The sequence below is a fragment of the Sminthopsis crassicaudata genome, chromosome 2 (assembly GCF_048593235.1).
Source record: "Sminthopsis crassicaudata isolate SCR6 chromosome 2, ASM4859323v1, whole genome shotgun sequence".
NCBI lineage: Eukaryota > Metazoa > Chordata > Mammalia > Dasyuromorphia > Dasyuridae > Sminthopsis > Sminthopsis crassicaudata.
The window spans coordinates 511,734,873-511,752,853 of NC_133618.1; the positions used below are offsets into that span (position 1 = coordinate 511,734,873).

The 17,981-nt window shown below is 33.3% G+C and overlaps 1 protein-coding gene across 1 annotated transcript; it reads right to left on the minus strand.

Annotated features, from left to right (window-relative positions):
- Nucleotides 1-270: 270 nt before the first annotated feature.
- LOC141553665 (olfactory receptor 10G2) lies at nt 271-1,227 on the minus strand. Its single transcript, XM_074285202.1, has one exon. The coding sequence runs from the start codon at nt 1,225-1,227 to the stop codon at nt 271-273; it is 957 nt and encodes a 318-aa protein (XP_074141303.1).
- Between the last annotated feature and the right edge of the window lie 16,754 nt (nt 1,228-17,981).

The following is a 17,981-nucleotide window of genomic DNA, read 5'->3' on the forward strand; positions in this document are numbered from 1 at the left end:
AACATTAGTTATAAATGAGCAGGAGAAATGCTTTATGTCAAGAAGGTAGCTTGGCTGGTAACTCTACAATTTCTTTATCTCCCATATAGAGGAAATTTGAGGTAATTGTGAGAATATTTTTGTTTCTTTCAAGATCAAGATTTTTAAAGCACTTTTAGTCAATTCAATAAAATGACAATAACTAATAATAAAAGCAAAGAATTTGTACAAATAGAATAGTTAAAGGAAATTATAGTCACAAAAGTTGGTGATTAAAGGAGGAAAAGGAAATCACTTATTTTCATTGGTAGCTCCTCTGCCTCCTGTTATCCTTTTTAGGGCTGCTTTTACTTCTTTGTTTCTAAGAGTGTAGATCAGGGGGTTTAACAATGGGGTGACAACTGTATAAAACACAGCTACTGCACCGTCTAAGGGGCTCTTGGAACCAGCTCGTAGATAGATGAAAATGCAGGGCACATAATATATAGTAACCACAGTCAGGTGTGAGCCACAGGTGGAGAAGGCCTTGCGCCTCCCATCTGCTGTACGGATCTGTAGGATGGCATAGACAATGTTTGCATAGGAAAGTAAAATTAACAGGAAGCAACTGGCAGCCACCACCCCAATGTCTACAAAAGTCACCAGCTCATTGACAGTGGTATCAGCACAAGCCAACCTCAGTACTGCAGGAATGTCACAAATAAAGTAATCTACCTGATTGGGACCACAGTAAGGCAATCGGAAAGTGAGAGTGGCTTGGATAGCACCATGGATAGAGCCAGCTACCCATGCTCCAGCCACAAGCATTGTGCATAGACGTCCATTCATTAGCACAGGGTAATGTAGAGGTCGACATATTGCAAGGTACCTATCATATGCCATTAAGGTATAGAGAAAGCACTGAGTGCTTCCTAGGAAATGAAAAAAGTAGAGTTGAGCCACACACCCTCCAAATGGGATAGATTTGCTGGCAGGAGTGAAGCTGAGGATAATCAGTGGAACAATGACTGAGGAGAGCCACATGTCTAGGAAGGAGAGGACACCCAGAAGTATATACATGGGGCGCACATGGAGCTGTGGGTCTGCCCAGACCATGAGCAGGATAAATATGTTTCCAAGCTGTGTCAAAGCGTAGATCACAAAGAAGACCAGGAAGAGGAAGGTCCTCAGTTTTGGTGGATGAGATAATCCCAAAAGAATGAAGTCTGTCACTGTGGTCTCCAGTGAATTGTTTTTTACTTTTTCCATATTCTCACTGTTTTCTCCTGAGGAGGAGTGGAATGTTACATTTAGAGGTGACATGGCACAATAAAAAGACTAAGGTGAATGGGAGGCAATGTGATACAATAAGAAGAACACAATAGATTTGGAAACAGTGGATTTGGGTTCAAATTTTCATTTTTGTACTACTCCCTATATGAACCTGGCAAAGTCACTTAACTTCTTTGGGCCTTAGTTTTCTCTTTTGTAAAATGATGTTGCTGGAAATGATCATATGTAATGCCTCTTCCAGCTGTGAACTATGATTCTATGGATTATTTAGGAATAACGATTAAGGAGAATCAAGTTTCTTCAGACTCTTCCTTCTTCTCTTACTCACCTCTGTGTCTACTGAAACTCAAAACTATTCTCCTCCCAACTACTAGTATATAGCTCCCTCTATGTGCCTTCTATTTTGGGAGGTATACAGAAATAAGATGAGAAGGAGGAAATCTTTCCTTAGCAGGGCATTTGACAAAGCAATTGCAATTATATCTTAATTTAAGTAAAGTCACCATATGTGAATCTTGTTTCAGGAGGAGAGAGGTAGAGGGAAATCTATTTTTTCCTGAATGGATGTCATAGGATAATAAGAATTTTAGTCCCTCATTTACTTGATGAAGAAGATGAAAGTTACAGAATTATAGTCATTTGCCCATAGTTTTTTAACTAGGAAATGGTAGAGTTATAACTAAATCCCACATCTTTTGATTCTTAGTTCAGTATTCTTTACATATAAGATTGCAGTACTTTGTTAGCAACCATATGCCCTTGAGAAACTGATTTGTTCCAATATCAATGAATGGATTAAACTTCACTGTTTCCCACTGCTCTACGTATCACACCTTGTTATAACAAAGCTCCCCCAAATTATCCAAGTTCTCTGTTGGTCTTGGACTTTAGTTCTGTCAGTGACTGTCTAAATAACTTCATTAATTTGTGCTGAGAAATCATCATATTGCTCAGGGAATAAGTTGTTGTTGTTTTTTTTTTAAATCATTTTGTATCTTCAGGTCTTCTTACAGTGCTTGGTATTTAGGACTTAATCATTTCTGTTGAACTAAATGATCTAAGGGTAGTTAATTAAGCTAAGGACATTTTTGTTTTTGAAGGGAAGAATAACAGTTTCAAATCCTAGATAAATCAAAATTAGGATACTGTGAAGTTGAATTTCATTCTAATTAATGCTTTTCTAGGGAAGCCTTTTACAAAATCATCAAGCCCAAAGTAAGCAAATCAAGGACAAAGGAAACACAACCATTTAACATCTATTTTTCCTAATTAGATTTTCACATAGTAGTTTTACTCGAATTGGTATCTACTTTCAATTGTTTTGTCAGATGTCATGCAGAGGGAAAACTTCCTTTTTCTCCTTTTATTTCATCTTTTTAAGTGGAAGGCACACAAGGGAAGCTGTTTGAGTTATATTGGTGTGGGAAAGGTGAAGCCTCTTTTCTGGCAGAGGGAGTAGGGGAAGTAATTTTGTGTTTCAGGAGATTCAGAGGTGGGCAGGAAGAGGAAGAAGAGTTTGAGGAAGGCTAAATGTAGTTTCATGTAGTAGAAAATTTGTGGAAGAGCAAGGACTGCCAGAGATGTAAATTACATTAAAGAGAGAGTTTAGATACACGGAGATCCTTTCAAAAGAAAACAAGAAATTAGTTTTTTCACTATTGAGTTTACAGGCTCTTTGAGGTAAAGACAGGAGCAAAATATGATCATAAGCTTAGAGTGATTCTAAACAGGAATATCTAGTCCCTAATTTATACTGAATTTCCTCTTGTTTGAAATGAATTATACTGAGTTTTGCACAGATCATCATTGTGAATGAGTTAGAATTGAACAAATAAAGCCTATATAGTAGAGACAAGGGGAACTCATAAATATTTCTAAATAAAGCAAACATTTCTTAAAGTAGTTAATTAAAATCGGAATAATATAATAATCATGAATTGTGAATAATTTCTTCAAGTGAGGAGTTAAAGCACAAAAGTTGTACTGAAAGGGTAAAGAAAAGGAGAAGAGAGGATTTCATGAAAAGAAATAGAATAGCCTCACATGATTGGCTGTTTCCTATGCCTCCTCACCAACTACAAAAATACCTAGTTGCTCTGGGTCTGTAACTTTAGTGGCTTTGAGGTGAACTGCATTGTATTCTCTGTGGTTTGGGCCAACAGGAGGTAGGTACATTTGAATTCTTGGAAGCTGAGAATGGGGTTGGCCATCTTGTGTTACTGCAAAACATACTGCAGTAGCGTTCCCTTTATGTGGGGAAAGAGTGGTACAAAAGAAAAGGCTATGCTTTTCCTTTCATTCAACTTTGTGTCATGATTTCAGGTGCATGGAAGAATGGAGAAGGAAAGATGGGTAGAGGTTAATATATGAGTCGGACACATACCAATTGCTCCAATTAATTTCCTGCAGGGAAAAACTGAATCTTCTCCTGCTATTGCAGATGTTGATCCTGGATTAACAATGTGATTGGTTGGAAATTGGAAATGAGGAGCTAGCAACAGCCCTCTCATTCCTTTCTGTGACTAAGAAAAGTTCAGGTTCACCTGCAAAGACAAAAATAATGGCCCATACTTCTTTAGACAGCAAATCAGACATTCTTGAAGGACAGCTTGGTGTTGTATATAGACATAAGACCTGATGCTTTGTCATCTTTGTGTCTACCCACATTTCCCAAGGATGGCAGAATTCCTTGAGGCAAGAATAAAACAGGGATTAGTGAGAGAACTGGATTTCTAAACTAAATCCATCACAAGCTACCTGATTCTGAACTACATTCATGATTTAAGCAGTTACAGGACAAAATCAATTAATTATAAATAAGATCAGTAAGAAAATGATATAGTATTAATTTTAATCTTATTATCTAGGAAAAACATACACAATGAAAAACACAAAGAGCATCAACAATTACTAACAAGTATGTATAACTTTAAGCTTTAAAAATTATTTATATACTTCATCTCAGTTGAGCCTCTTAATAGTGTAATAAATAAGGTACTATAGGTATTAGAATGCCATTTTTATATATTAAGAAATTGATATGTAAAAGTGGTTAAGTGATTTAACTATGGTTATACAGTTAATGAATGTTAGTAGATATATACTGAGATCTCTCTGGATTCACAAATCCAGTGATCTTTTTACTTACATGTGTTACTTTTTCTGATTTCTGTCCCTTTTGACTCTTACTTAAAACTTTAAAATTTAGAATCTTTTTTTTAATAGTAAGGAAAAAAAGTTGGGGAGTGAGAGAGAAAAAGAAAGAGGGAGGGAGGAAGAGAGAGAGAGAAAGTCAGTTCATTGGGTACAAAATCAGAGAATTGTAATGTCCCTTAATGTTTACAGCTTAATTCTGTAAGCTGTTTTTGTAAAGTTAGCTGATATCAGGAATATTTTCTCATTCCCTCAGACTTACATAGTATAAGAACCCCCAAAAAACTGACCTGTTTTCCACTCAAACAGATTAGCCGGTTGAAAGAGAGCTATTCTTCAAAGAATCATTCTGGCCTCTTCTGGTAAAATCTCCAGTGTGAACTTTGCAAAGGAATTAGTTGATAGAATCTCTATAAGAATTTTGAAAGACTTAGGGACCTTCAAGATCATATTTGAGTGATAAACTCCTTGGGTAATTTGAGATGAGGAAAAGTCTCCTTTTGCATGGAAGGGCGGAGTTATACTCTCTCATCTCCAGCTCTTTGAATGGGGAGACTTCTGTACTTATTGACTCTTGGCTTATATTAATTGAAAAAGCATTTCTCTGACAATCTTATTATTAACTCAAGTTTCATTTTTTCCAAAACTGCCAAGGGATCAGATGAAAATTATTCATTTCAAGGGAGTCTAGAAATACTCTGAGGTCTTTCCCTCATGAGATTTATATTCCCCAAATCCTCGTTACTCTGGACAGAAGGAAACCTTTCTAGTGAATCTCCAAGAAGTGATCTATAAGGAATGATTGAAATTACATAGTGACTTATTTGAGGTGACATCTTATTTTTTTCTTTTTTTTCACATTTCACACACATTGTTTTATTTTATATGGCAAGCACAACAAAGATAATCATCTCTCAAATATTATTCCCATTTTGCAGGCCTAGAGAGGGGAATTTACTTTTCACTCTTGCAAAATCTCGTGTTCCAAACTTTACCCAATAGTCTCGAAACCTTCCTTGTTTTTTCTTGACATTATGAGGACATCAGTGGAACACTATGAATGTTCACCTATCATTTGTCACATGTGACCAGCCTATCTTTTTTCCCCCCAATCATAGTTGTTTTGTTGTTTTTCAATGGATTTTTCTGTTATATGTTTCAAATAATTTTGAATGATTTTGATTTATGGATAGAAGACATCTTAAAAAAGACTCTTAAGGGATGCTTTCAGAAAAACCCAGAAAGACTTACATGAACTGATGCAAAGTGAAATAAGCAGAACCAGGAAAACGTTATAAAGTAACAGCAATATTGCATGATGATCAGTTGTGGATTATTTGCCTATTCTCAGCAATATGATGATCCAAGACAATTCTGAATGACTTACAATAATAAATGCTATCCATCTCTAGAGAAAAAATTGGTAAAGTCTGAATGTGGATTGAAGCATACTTTTTCATTGTTTCCTTTATAATCTTGTTGTTTTTTGATCTGTTTTCTTTCATAACGTTACTAACATGGGAATATGTTTCATAAGAATGCACATATATACCTATAGAAAAGTTTCTTGCCTTCTCAGTAAGAGGAAGGAGGAGAGGGAGAGCATTTGGAACTTAAAATAAAAAGGAAAATGTTAAAGGAGAGGATTTTAGGGAAATGGCAAAGTAGGTCAGAAAATGCCAAGCTCTTCAGATTTTTCCCTTAAGTAAGATAAAATTGTGCCTCAGAGTAAATGAAGGAAGAATGGTTAAAAACAAATAAAATCTAGGGGAGAAAAATATCTTGCTGAAGCAGTCAGAGAAGATCTGAAGAAAGATATAGTTTGGGGCTTTGGCCCATGTGAAGAATGAAAACCTCTAAGCTAGGTCTGCTAAAACACACAAGGTGAGCCTTGGAGCTAGCTGGGTTGGGAGGTAGCCTTTGTGCCAGCCACAAGAACTTTCACCTCCCAGATAGTGTAGGGAGTTGCATTTCTAAGTCAGGGAACATCAAGACAACTTCTACTAATAAGGAATGCCAGGCCCAGCTGTACTGCTGAGAAACAGTTCTGGACAAGAAGAAACCAGCAGATACCTGGCAAGTGCAGAAGCAATGACATAGGGAGCCTGTTGACTGTGGGCACTCACAGGAGAGTGGAGTTTTTGATTTTGGGTTCTAGATTAGAAGGGAGAACTGAAAGAAGACCTAAGATCTGAGGCACCATCTCTATAACCCCAGTGTAATTAGTACAGTGTTATTACTTGTAATTGCACTAACAAGTTCTTATTTAAAAAAAAAAAAAAGAACAAAGGAGAAAAAACCCAACTATAGAAAGTTATGAGAATAGAGAAGACTAAAATTCATCTTCAGATCAGGATACTGGAGCAAAAAATCCTAAAGACTAATGCCAAATTATCACCTGACCAAAAAGAATTCATAACTTTAAAAATACATTAAAAATCAAATGAGAAAGATAGAGGAAAACTTTAAAAAAATAATCCAAGAAAAATAAGAAGCTTATCTAAAGAAAGTCAACCAATTCAGAATCAGATCCAGAATTTTAAGAAAGAAAATGCCCCCTTAAAAACAGAATTCAGCAAGAGGAAGCCAGCAAAGTTATAAGAAAACAAACAAAATATAAAGAATGAAAAAATAGAAGACAATGTGAGACATCTCATATAAAAAACAAAATCTGGAGAATAGATCAAAAAGACAAAACATAAAAATAATTGGACTACATGATCAAAAAAGAATTTTTTAATAATAATACAAGAAACAAAAAAAATTGTCCTGAAGTGTTAAAATAAGAGAGGAAATGGAACTGATGACTTACCTGAAAGAGATCCTCTGAGGAAAACTTATAGCCAAATCTTACAAACAACAAGGAAAAAAATATAAATATTGTAGCTTTCCTCCTCAAGTTTTGTTTTCTTTCTAGATCTGATTTTTCTTGTGCAGCAAGATAACTGTATAAATATGTATACATATATTGGTTTTAACATATAATTTAACATATTTAACATATATTAGACTACTTGCCTTCCAGGGGAGGGGGTGGAGGGAAGGAAGGGAAAATTAGGAACGGAAGGTTTTGTAAGGGTCAATATTGAAAAAATAACCAATGCATATGTTTTGTAAATAAAAAGATATAATAAAAAAGTATATACTAAATTTAAGATAGAACTTTCAAAGCTATCCTACTTGTCTGTGACTCCTGGTATTGCTATTATTCCATTCTTGACATTTTAAAAATACTTCCATGACACTTTTCTTTTTCTTTCTTTACATTTTTGGATCAACCCTATTTATTCTTGCCCCTGACCCACCTTCTTTCTCTTTTCAAAAAAGAAAAAAAAAACAAAACCCTTATAAATACATATGGATAGCCAACAAAATTAATTTTCACATTAGCCATATTTTTTACAAAAGAAATCTTTCTGTTCTGTTTCTTGAATCCATCACCTCTCTTTCAAAAGATGGGTTAATTGTCACATCAAAGTTTTTCTAGAATCATATTTCATTGTATAGATAATAGTTCTTAAATCCTTTGAAGTTACTTTTCTTTATGTTTTTATTATATAAATTGTACTTTTGATTCTCCCTTCACTCTGCATCAGTTCATAAAATGTCAAGTTTCTCTGAAACTCTTTCTTCACTATTTCTTACAGCATAATTATATTCTATTATGTTCAGAATTTCTTTGACCATTCATCAATTGAACAATAATTTTTAGATTATTTGCTTTAACAAAAAAGTTGGTTCCATAAAAATTAACAAAGATGTTTTGTTATAATGATTTTTACTAATCTTTTCAATATTTTTCTTCATCGTAGTCTTTTTATTTTCATCTACAAATGCCTTTGCTATTTTTGCTTTTTTGACATCTTGTCAACTTTTCTTTATTCTAGTTTTGTCCTTCAGTGCTTCTCTCTGATTTGTGAGATGTTGCTGCTCATAATTGTCCATTTCACTATCTTTTACAATATTTAACAAAGAAGCTCTGATTGGTGGTACTTCTGGCAGCTATCTCTTTCTGTTTGGCAAATAAGAAGTCATTAAATAAGGTGTTGTCTGAATTTTTTTGACTTTGTTAGGATAATTATTTTATATTTGTTATATATCTGTATACAATTATTAAAATTAGGGTAGATGTCTTTTCTGTTGTCCATTTTCTATTCTTGACTGTTAATTTCTTATTTAAATAATTCTAGATCCAAAAAAGCCTTATCATGGAATGAAGGTAATCCTGGATAAGGTTTTAAAACATAAGTTTTGACAAGTCTTAACATGCCAGAAAGGGTTCAGTATGACTCTCCCCACAGATTGAGTCTGTTTTCCTAAAACCTACTAGGTAGGCTCAATGAATTTTGTATCTGCTTCTAACTTTTGATATCTTTCCATTTATCAAAGGATATGTTAGAATCAGAAGTAAGGGGCCCTGTCAGAAATAGTCATTTTATTTATGTTATTAATATAAGAGACAATATAGTGTATTGACAAAACACAGGTTTAGAAGACAAGAGACTTGGAATCTAGAAATGTCTCTGCTTATGACTAGTTGGATGATCCCTCTTCAGAACTAAACGCTCATTTTCTGTCATCCCTTGACATTAGAACAAGAATTTGAATAGTCTTCTTGCTTTTTATTTTGCAGATTGTTTCTTTGCTACCACCATTTAGTGATCTTTCTTCCCTTGAGTATCATTCTATCTTTATCACCTGGTCTGTTCCTCCTTGAAAACCTTTTTTGATAGCTAAGTCATTTTTCCTTCCTCAAGGAGTTTAGTAACTGGTTCTCAAGTGTTCCTTTCCATCCCAACTCTTTTACTTGAGAATATAAATGTTAATAAACATCAAATACCTTAGCTTCCCAAGTTATCAAACTCCAAAACTACTGTGGCTTTCATTTTTATTCCACTTTAGACATACATAGGGATGATCATACTCTGGATCTAACCATATATATCTGTATATCTATATATCTATCTATATCTATCTATCTATCTATCTATCTATCTATCTATCTATCTATCTATCTGGATCTAACCATATATATCTGTATATATATATATATATGTATATATAAACCATTACTGTTTTCATTATCCAGAACTCTGAAATTCCTCTTTCTGAATATAACCACTTATCTTTCTGTTTCTCCCTATGATTGGATTCTCCTAAACCTATTCATTATCCTCTTTTTGTCATTGAATTTCTCTAATCCTAATTTTCCTAATCCATCATCACTTTTCTAGATTCCTTTTTCTCCCTTCACCATTTTGATTTATGGTTTAATAATTCAAACATAATCTATCAGTTATCCTTGAATCTCTTCCCCACTTGTTTATTTCCATCATCCATTTCTGCTCCTTTTCATCTAAAATCTCTTAGAGAAAGTCATACAACCATGATGATTAGGCTCATGATAAATTTATGTTATCTAATCACAACTGGACCCTCAGCAATACTGATTGATATTCAATAAATATCAATCCTTTTATATCTTTCCAATTCTCTATCATACTCTGCACAATGGTAATTTTAAACTTCTTTTTCAACTTTTATACCACTTCTCCCTTCTTGAATCTCAGTAGAACTTGCTTCTAATTACTGTGAATTCTTTCTTCAACCCCTTATACATCAACCCCCTCCCCCTTTTCTCTTTTATTCCAGTCTCTGATGAAGAAATGTCTCTTCCCTATATTCTCACAACCTCTGCCCTAGTTCAGGTCTTCAGTTCAGGTCTTCATTACTTATTTCCTGAACTATTAAAATAGTCTTTTAATTGGACTTTCTGCCTCTAGTTTTTTTTCCTCTTTAGTCTACTTTCCATGAGCTGCCAATTGATTTTTCTAAAATGTAGCTCTATTACCCTGACTCAATTCAGAAATTGTCGATAGCTAAAAAATACTAACTCTGGTTTGTATTTAAATTTCTACACAACTGGTCTTTCTTATCTTTTAACTCATTTCATATTACTTCACATTCATTATTCATCTTCTGTTTTAGTTAAAACTGACTAGCTACTAGCTGGTCCCTACACTATACATAAAAATCCATCTTATGCCTGTTTTTTTTTATGAAAGTGATCCTTAATTTTTAGAAGGTACTTGCTGCTCACCTGTCTTGTAGAATCCCTAATCCCTTTCAAAGCATAGTTTATGTGCCCATTCCTTGATTTAACCTTTATCCCTCAATCAAATTTTAAACATTATACTCACTCTTAAAATTACTTTATATATAATCTTGTAATTTTTTTTGTTCTATAGATGTTATATCTCCCTAACAGAATATGAATTTTTTGAGGGAATGGATTATTTAATTTTTGTCTGCATTTTCATAGTAGGCATGTAATAAATGTTTATTGAATTGAATGAAATAGAATCTATATAAAGAGGAGTGGGACTTGATCTCACAGAGGTCAGTGATCATTCTATGAAAGCCCCAAATCAGACAACTTCTTGACATCATTTGTCTCCTTAATGGTAATTTTTATGTAATAAACCCTGGTTTTAGATTAAGAAAATTTGAAGTCAAATCCCAATTCTGCTATTTGCTAACTGTATGATTATGGCTAAATTATTCAGCATCTCTGAGCTTCAGTCTCCTCAGCTGTGGATAATACAAGTGTGTTATATGAGTCTTATAGAATTATAAATTTGCAAAAGTATATGTATGCAAATTATTATGTCTTTGATTTTAAGAAATGATAAAAAATTAAAGCATAATGAAATATGATTTTATGTATTTAACTTTTTAAGAACTCACTTATTTAATTTATAAAACAAAGAATATATAGTATATCATCCCTAAAGTATCTTTTAGTCCTCTATAAAACAATGATTTCAAAAAGGTAGAAACTCCTTTAATTCTTTAAAGATGCAGTATAAGACTTAGCCCCAAGGTGTCAGTATCGCATAAGTTAGTTATATTCTCCTGTGCATGATTAAGTCATTGAACTATTTGAAGACCAATAAAAGATGTATGCTGTGTTATTACTAAGTGCTATTTGTGTCAATTCTATAACCTGTGAAATAAATAATAAAGAGAAGAGAGAATTCTCTTTAGGATCATCTGAGGAAATAGTGCTTCTTTTGAAGCACATTTCTAGTCTAATCATCTCAAAATGGAGCCTAATTTGCTTTAGGAGTAGGGCTTTGAGGATAAAATAGAAACAGGGAAGCAAAACTTCCCAATCACTTTCTTTGAACTCTCTTGTGCCAATGAATTCAATGACATGACCTTACAGATACTTCTACCTCTACTTCATTGTTTCTGAAATAAAAAAAAGGAAGTCTAGTGAGAAAAAATTAAAAATAATTGTTCCTATTTCATATTCTATCCTGCTTCCATTAGTCTTCTTTATCACTTTGCTTCCTTGTTTTTCAGTATGTTATGGTACTATATTTATAATAAAGATATAAGGGTTTGAGACCTAGGTCCAACACACTTAAAAGTTGTATATTTGGTCATTGCCCCTAGAAAGGCTATAATTTAAGGTTAGATATAGAGCTCCTCCCCTTTCTATTTGAATGGGTTTTATATATTCATTCCTCTTTACTTCATTCATATGGAAAGAGATTTGCTGACCCAAGTGGCCTACTATTTCACAATGAAGTATCAGGCTCAAGGAGTCCTGGGACAGATCTGGACTTTTTTCATTCTTTCTGGTAAGTCTGACCTTGATATAAATTCATGTGGAAATTCTACAAGCTATTTTCTCCCAACAATGTAGATTCAGAACTGGAAATGTGTAGGGGACAGATTCTTTCCTGAGTTCATACTACCAATGTGTCTCATGCAGTGACTACCATAGGTCCCTGTGCAAATTTTTTGGAAATTCAAAGATCACAAAGATGTGGTTGCAGAATTTTAGAGAAATAAAGATGAATATCCATAGGTGCTATCAGGAGAATGGAATCTGATATTTGAATTGGAAGGGATCTCTAAGATTTTTGGATGAAACCCTCTTATCTTATGGTTGAAGAGCCTAAGATATAGAGAAACAAATGCTTTGCCTATTATCACTTAGGTAATTAATAGTATAACCAAGACTAAAAGCCAGGTCTCTTGAAAGTACCAATATTCACAGAATCATGTCATGAATCTAGAGCTGGAAGTCACCTTGAAGGTTCAGTTCAACTATCAATTATTCTCCTTTTGGTCTCTTCTGTTGGAATTTCCTTTATACATGATTTATTATCTCTGCTCTCATTGAATTAAGTTGTTCATTTAGGTCTAAGAATTCCCTAGAAGCTTGGCTTCTAGACGGGTTTTTCCTAATATAACTATGTGATTTTTTTTCTAGGTGTTGGAAAGAATATTGAACAGCCAGCTCTGTTGATGGTCACAGAAGGAACATCTATTAAAATCAATTGTAAATACCAAACAGATGGCTTTAATGGGCTGTACTGGTACCGACAATGTGAGGGTGGTGCTCCCATGGATGCTTACTACAGGGTTCTGGATGGTTTGAAAGATCACGGTGAATTTGTTTCATTTCTTAGTCAAGCTAACACATACAGTTATCTCCTTCTAAATCATTCCAAGAAGACAAATTCTGCTTCTTATCTGTGTGCTGTGATAGACACTGTGACTCAGATAGCTCTTGCAAGCTGTATTGTAATTCATGTTTCATTATAGTGATGCTTTAGAGGACCAACAACTTCAATGGTGTGGTTATGATGTGGTTATTCCCTTTAACAACATGAAATTACAATCCACCCTCTCTTCATATGCTATATGACTCTAATCTATAGTTTTCTATTAATCTTGCAAGGAAGATCTAGTCAAAATACTGAGTTAAGACTTCTACATTTTTTTTATTTCTTAACATTTCTTGGGAACTAGTGTTGCACTCTTGTTTTTTCATGTTTTGACATAATAGACTTTTCTTGACAAACACTCAAAAAGCTACTTTACATTGTATAATTCTTGAAAAAATTTGATAATTTACTGTTAGATCATTAGATTAAAGAAAGGATTAGTCTTTTACTTTTGACATCATTATATTAACATGGATACTTGTAATTGATTAGAGTTTTCAGGCCATACTATGTTGACTTTATTTACCCTGTTGTGGTAATTATTGTCAATTTACATTTTATTCTTTTACCTCTGCTTTCTTCATTCTGCATGATTTCATAGGAGCTTTCTGAGATTTCTTTGAATGCTTTGAATTCATATTTCCTTTTTGTTCTCTAATATTTCATTGCATGTACATGCCATAGTTTGTCTAGACATTCATTATTCAATAATTAGGCATGTATTTTTTCAACTGTTTATCAGAAATCATACTATGAATATTTTTGCACAAATAGATCTTTTCTTTTTTTACAGTTAATAAGATCAGAGGTGAAACAAGGTTGCCTACCATCACCATTATTCATTATTGTATTAGAAATGTTAGCTTTTTTTTGGTATTCTGAATGTAAAAATATATATATATATATATTTAATTTCCCCCATTTTAAAATTAATTTTATAATTATACATTTTAACAGTATATATGCATGAGTAATTTTTTAATAATATTATCTCTTGTATTCATTTTTCCAGATTTTACCCTCCCTCCCTCTACTCCCTCCCCTAGATGACAGGCAATCTCATACATTTTACATGTGTTACAGTATAACCTAGATATAATATATGTGTGTAAATCCAATTTTCTTGTTGCACGTTAAGTATTGGATTCTGAAGGTATAAGTAACCTGGGTAGATAGACAGTAGCGCTAATATTTTACATTCAATTCCCAGTGTTCCTTCTCTGGGTGTAGTTGAGAAATGTTAGCTTTAGCAATAAGAGAAGAAAAAGAAATTAAAGGAATTAGAATAGGTAATGAGAAAACAAAATTATCACTCTTTGTAGATGATATGATGGTATACTTAGTGAATCCTAAAGAATCAACTAAAAAACTATTAGTAACAATTCACAACTTTAGCAAAGTTGCAGGATACAAAATAAATCCACATAAATCATCAGCATTTCTATATGCTATCAACAAAGACTAGCAGCAAGAGATACAAAGAAAAATTACATTTAAAATAATCGCAGATAATAGAAAATATTTGGGAGTCTACCTGCCATGACAAAGTTAGGAATTATATGAACACAATTACAAAATACTTACACAAACAAAGTTAGATCTAAACAATTAAAAGAATATCAAATACTCAGGAGTAGAGTGATATAATAAAAATGACAATTCTACCTAAATTAATATACTTATTATTATCAAACTGCCAAGAAACTATTTTACAGAGTTAGGAAAAATAATAACAAAGTTCATCTGGAACAATTTCAAGGGAATTAATGAAAAAATGCAAATGAAGGTGGTCAAGCTGTACCTTTTCTAAAACTGTATTATAAAGCAGTGGTCATCAAAATCATTTGGTACTGGCTAAGAAATACAGTAGTTTTTCAGTGGAATAGGTTAGGTTCACAAGACATAATAGTCAATGATTATAGTAATCTAGTGTTTTATAAGCCCAAGCTTCTGGGATAAGAACTCACTAATTGACAAAAATTGCTTGGAAAATTGAAAATAGTATGATAGAAACTAAACATTAACCAGTACCTAACATCTTATACCAAGATAAAGTTGAAATGGCTTCATGATTTGGACATAAATGGTGATACTATAAGCATATTAGAAAAGCAAGAGATAGTCTACCTCTCAGATCTATGGAGAAGGAAGGAATTTATGGCCAAAGAAAAACATTATGAAATACAAAATGAATGATTTTGATTATATTAAATTAAAAAGTTTGTGTACAAACAAAACTAATGCAGAGAAGATTACAAAGGAAGCAGAAACTGGGAAAAATTTTTATATCCAAGAGTTCTGATAAAGGCCTTATTTCTAAAATGTATGGAGAATTGGTTCAAGTTTATAACACAAGCTGTGGTCAAAGAACATGAATAGACAATTTTCAGATGAAGAAATTAAAACCATTTCTAGTCATATGAAAAAATGCTCTAAATCACTATTGATCAGAGAAATGCATATTAAGATAACTCTGAAGTACTACTACATACTTCTCAGATTGGCTAAAATGACAGAAAAAGATAGTGATAAATATTGGAGGGGATGTGGGAAAACTGGGACAATAAAACATTGTTGGTGAAGTTGTGAACTGACCCAACCATTCTTGAAAACAATGTGAATCTATGCCCAAAAGGCTATTGAAGCTGTGCATACCCTTTGATCCAGCAGTGTCTCCACTGGGTCTGTATTCCAAAACAAATCATAAAAAAGAAAAAAGGACCCACATGTACAAAATGTTTGTAGCAACCCTTTTTGTAGTGACAAGGAACTGGAAATTGAGTGAATGCCCATCAATTGTGCAATAGCTGAATAAACATGCATCTATATTGCCACAACCTCTCCAACAATGTATTTTTTCTTGTTTTTCTTTGTTATTTGAGGAATGTGAGGTGATATCTAAGAATGACTTTAATTTACATTTCTTGTTTTTTTGATTGACATTTTCTTTTAGATTTTAAATAGTATTTTATTTCTCCAAATACATGCAAAAATAGTTTCAACATTAAGTTTTGAAAAATCTTGTGTTCCAGATTTTTCCTCCTTCTTTCTCCCCTTGCATTTCTTGGTTTTGAATATTTTTTCAGATTGAATTGATAATTTATACTTTTTTTGGGAAAATTGTTTATTCATATCCTTTAACTATTTGAACTATTAAGGGATGGCTTCCAGATTTGTATTACGTACCTATAGATGTCTTTATATAAGTGGAATGGACTTTTGAAAACAAAGTTGATTTAATGTTTGAAATTGAAGGTACTGAGGGCATTCTGTTGTTTTTCTTGAAATGTCAAATCAAAGCCAGTGGAACTTTTGAAATGTAATTTTCTGTGTGTGTACAGGTGTATTTTTGTTATTGTTTTAAAATTAATTAAAGCAATGGAATAAATAGGATGTGTTTGCTGTATTTGTAGTCAGAGGACCTCAGTTAAATTATAAATAAGTTCTGCCACGACTACCTTGGGCAAATCACCATGGTATTTCTGAATCTCAATTTCCTCCTCTGAAAAATGAGGGTTTTGGGCCAGATTGTTGTGTCCTGCTTTCTAGAGTCCCCAAGTTGAGGTGACAAAATGTATCATGCTTTCTAGAGCCCCCACACTGGGGTGATTAAAATATCCCTTCCTAGTGGAGAAGTGATGAGGTGGGACTCCTGAGGATGGTGGAAAAATGGAGTCCGTTTATTTAAGGATTTTCCCCTTTACATAATGTAACAAAAACAACACTGTGCATGTAGGACCACATAAACAACTTGCTATTGTACGTAGTTTGCTATCTGGTATCAGTCTTCCACCTGGTATCACTCTGCCTCAATCTCCACACAGGTTGTCACTGCCCTCTGAATTCTCAGGAAGGCTAAGAGTTCTTAGGGGAGATGGGGAGCCATACCAGACATTGTTAGCAGGTTCCCTCTGGGCTGAAGGGTCTTATACATTACCCAGAGTTCCCCCACTGACTGTAGTCCTCTATACCAGATGACTTAAAAAGTCTTTTTCAGCTCTAAATCTGTAGTCCTCCAATAATTAAGCCCTTTAAGATTGGTTGGTTCCCCATGGGAAGGAAAGAGAGAGACAAGAACAACAAGTCAAATAGAGTTATACATGGACATAGTCTTCCACTTTTGTTCCAAATCCTTGATTTTATAATGCATGTGAAAATAGCAACATGTCTCCCAGGCTTTAAGTGGTCTTACATTTACTTCTATGTACAGACCAAACATAGTAATTGGTTTTCATTCACCCACAAACCTACTTCCTCTCCAAAGAAGATATTCTTCTACATTGTACCAGTTCTATGTATTACAATTATAGTAACATAGATTATAGTTTAGAACTGGAAGACATTTCAAGGACCATCTAATCTAATCTCCTTATTTTACATATGAGAAAGAGATCCAAGGAATTTATGACATTTTCAAACTCTCAACATACACTTTAAAAATGAAGATATGCAGCAATTTCTTGATATCTTTTGATACTTTTTTTTCTATTGCCTGATTCTAGCTTGATGACAAATTTATAGTGGTAGGAATATTTTAATTTGGTAGAACAGAATAATTTTCATGACTAACAATGTTTATCCTACTACAGATTGATTATTATTTCAAGTTCTAGAGAAAGATAGTGAAATATGATGAAAATTCTTTTACTTTTGTAGTAATCTGTAAGTGATCTATTTTCTTAACTCAGAGTTCATTTAAAATATATTAATGTTAAGAGATAGTTGATATCTGAAGGGTTTGAAAATATATTTTGGTTTTGGAAATTAACTCTGGAAAATAGAGTGATTTTTACTTGCATTGGACAGCTAGAGGGTTCAATGGATAGAGTGCTGTGCTTGAAGCCTAATTATATTCATATTTCAAGTTCTCTTCTTTATGGTGGTAGATGATAAGTTTTCTGTAATTCTTATTATGACTCCTTGCTATATGAATGACTTCATTTTGGATTCTGGTAGTATTTTTTCTTAAACAAGATTTTCTCTATGATGTCTCTGGGCTATTCATTTTGTAAGAGCAAAGGTTAAGATGGATAGTCTTAAGTGTTACTTTGG